The sequence below is a fragment of the Sinocyclocheilus rhinocerous genome, unplaced genomic scaffold, assembly GCF_001515625.1.
Source record: "Sinocyclocheilus rhinocerous isolate Xijiao unplaced genomic scaffold, SAMN03320098_v1.1 scaffold273, whole genome shotgun sequence".
Classification (NCBI taxonomy): domain Eukaryota; kingdom Metazoa; phylum Chordata; class Actinopteri; order Cypriniformes; family Cyprinidae; genus Sinocyclocheilus; species Sinocyclocheilus rhinocerous.
The window spans coordinates 1,345,850-1,347,338 of record NW_015656360.1 but is presented as its reverse complement, the minus strand read 5'-3'; the positions used below and the strand labels follow the sequence as shown (position 1 = coordinate 1,347,338).

The window sequence follows — 1,489 nt, the reverse complement described above, 5'->3', positions numbered from 1 at the left end:
AAACAGCGCCAAAACGACATTTATTGTTTGAATACTAAAATACAATGGACAGAATTTGAAATCTGAGACTTTGTTTCATATTAAAAGTACCAAAGCACAATGCTTATTGCGATATATTTGATGGGAAGTACCCTTCAATGTTCCGTCCATTAACTGAAAACAGGCTAGAGTAGACTAATCGATTCTTGGGATTTAAGAATCGATATCGCTCCGTAAAAATGAGAATCGATTAATACCGAGATATCAATATTTTTTTTACCCAGCCCTAGTAAACACACCCTTAAAGCAGGAAAAAGTAATCTGTCACTCCACTCACATACTCAATAACACACCAGCTTTCAGCCAGTACATTGCTTTTAGATTAAAACGGCACTCTTGCTTCAAGTTGCTTGTGTGATATTGCTCAATTGATGATACTCCAACATACACACCTGTGTCCCATGCTGTGTCTCCTGTTGGTCCGGACACTGTAGGTGCTTGACAGAGCTCATTAGAGACAGCTGCAGCGTCTAAACCATCAGGAGGCCGAATTTCACTGAGGAACACATTTTCACTGTCGTCTTCGTCATCAAAGTGGAGCTCCATCAGCGACACCGGGCCCCCTGCAGGCCTTGTGGATTCACTATGCAATGTAAGCTCCTGCATGTGCATGCAACAACCAGGGTGAAATGAACACAAAACAAAAAACAAAGACAACACCACCAATTATTTAAGGGATATTTTGGAAAGAAAGCATCTCCTGAGGACAGGTAATTCACAGACAAACAAGCAAAATGCTGGAGGCCACCATATCAGGCTCATTAAACACCTGAAGAAAGGCTTTAGAAAATAAAAACTACAGAAAAGTAAAAAATAAACTGGAGAACAAAAGGTGACTTACCAGTGGAGAGTGGGATGGCTGGGAGTTGTGGAAGACCCCATCAGGTGGGTATATCCTGAGAAGGTTATTGGGTGTGACGTTTAGGTAGTGATTTCGGTGTGATGGTGAAAACACACCCACCTTTAAAAGTAATGAGAATTATGTGGACTTCTTGCCTCATTATTCAATAGAAACAAAGTAGAGGACTGGGAATCATAGAGAAGAGTGAAGGATCTGGATCTGTAAATATATTTAAGGACGATCTTGTTATGCCCACATAAGCACCACAGCTCTGCATGAGCTATCTGTTAAGCCATGGCTCGGAGTAATCTAAAGTGTATATTATTTCCTGTGATAGTCTATAATGAGGTCTGAAATATAGTTACTTGTTTGAGTAGTAACACAGCTCCTGTCTTGAGCTCTCCCAGCCTTTCCTCTACCAGGCGACGATGAACCGTACCCTGCATCTCACCTTCAGAGCGCAAAAGAAAAAAACAGAAAGAGAGAAGTCAAAAAAAGACTTCTGGAAATAAGAGTGCAATCAGACCAAGAACACCAGCTCAGTCAGTGACCCCCTGATTTCAGTCACTGTGATTGTGTGTGTGTGTGTGTGTGTGTGAGAGAGAGAGA

At 41.4% G+C, this 1,489-nt stretch overlaps 1 protein-coding gene across 1 annotated transcript in view; it reads right to left on the bottom strand.

Moving 5' to 3' along the window:
• LOC107720097 (uncharacterized protein C17orf53 homolog) overlaps positions 1-1,489 on the bottom strand; it is a 14,734-nt gene that overhangs the window by 2,964 nt on the left and 10,281 nt on the right. Inside the window, exon 10 of the mRNA XM_016527702.1 lies at positions 432-443. Within this exon, the coding sequence (XP_016383188.1) occupies positions 432-443 (12 nt within the window). The remainder of the gene's footprint in view (positions 1-431; positions 444-1,489) is intronic.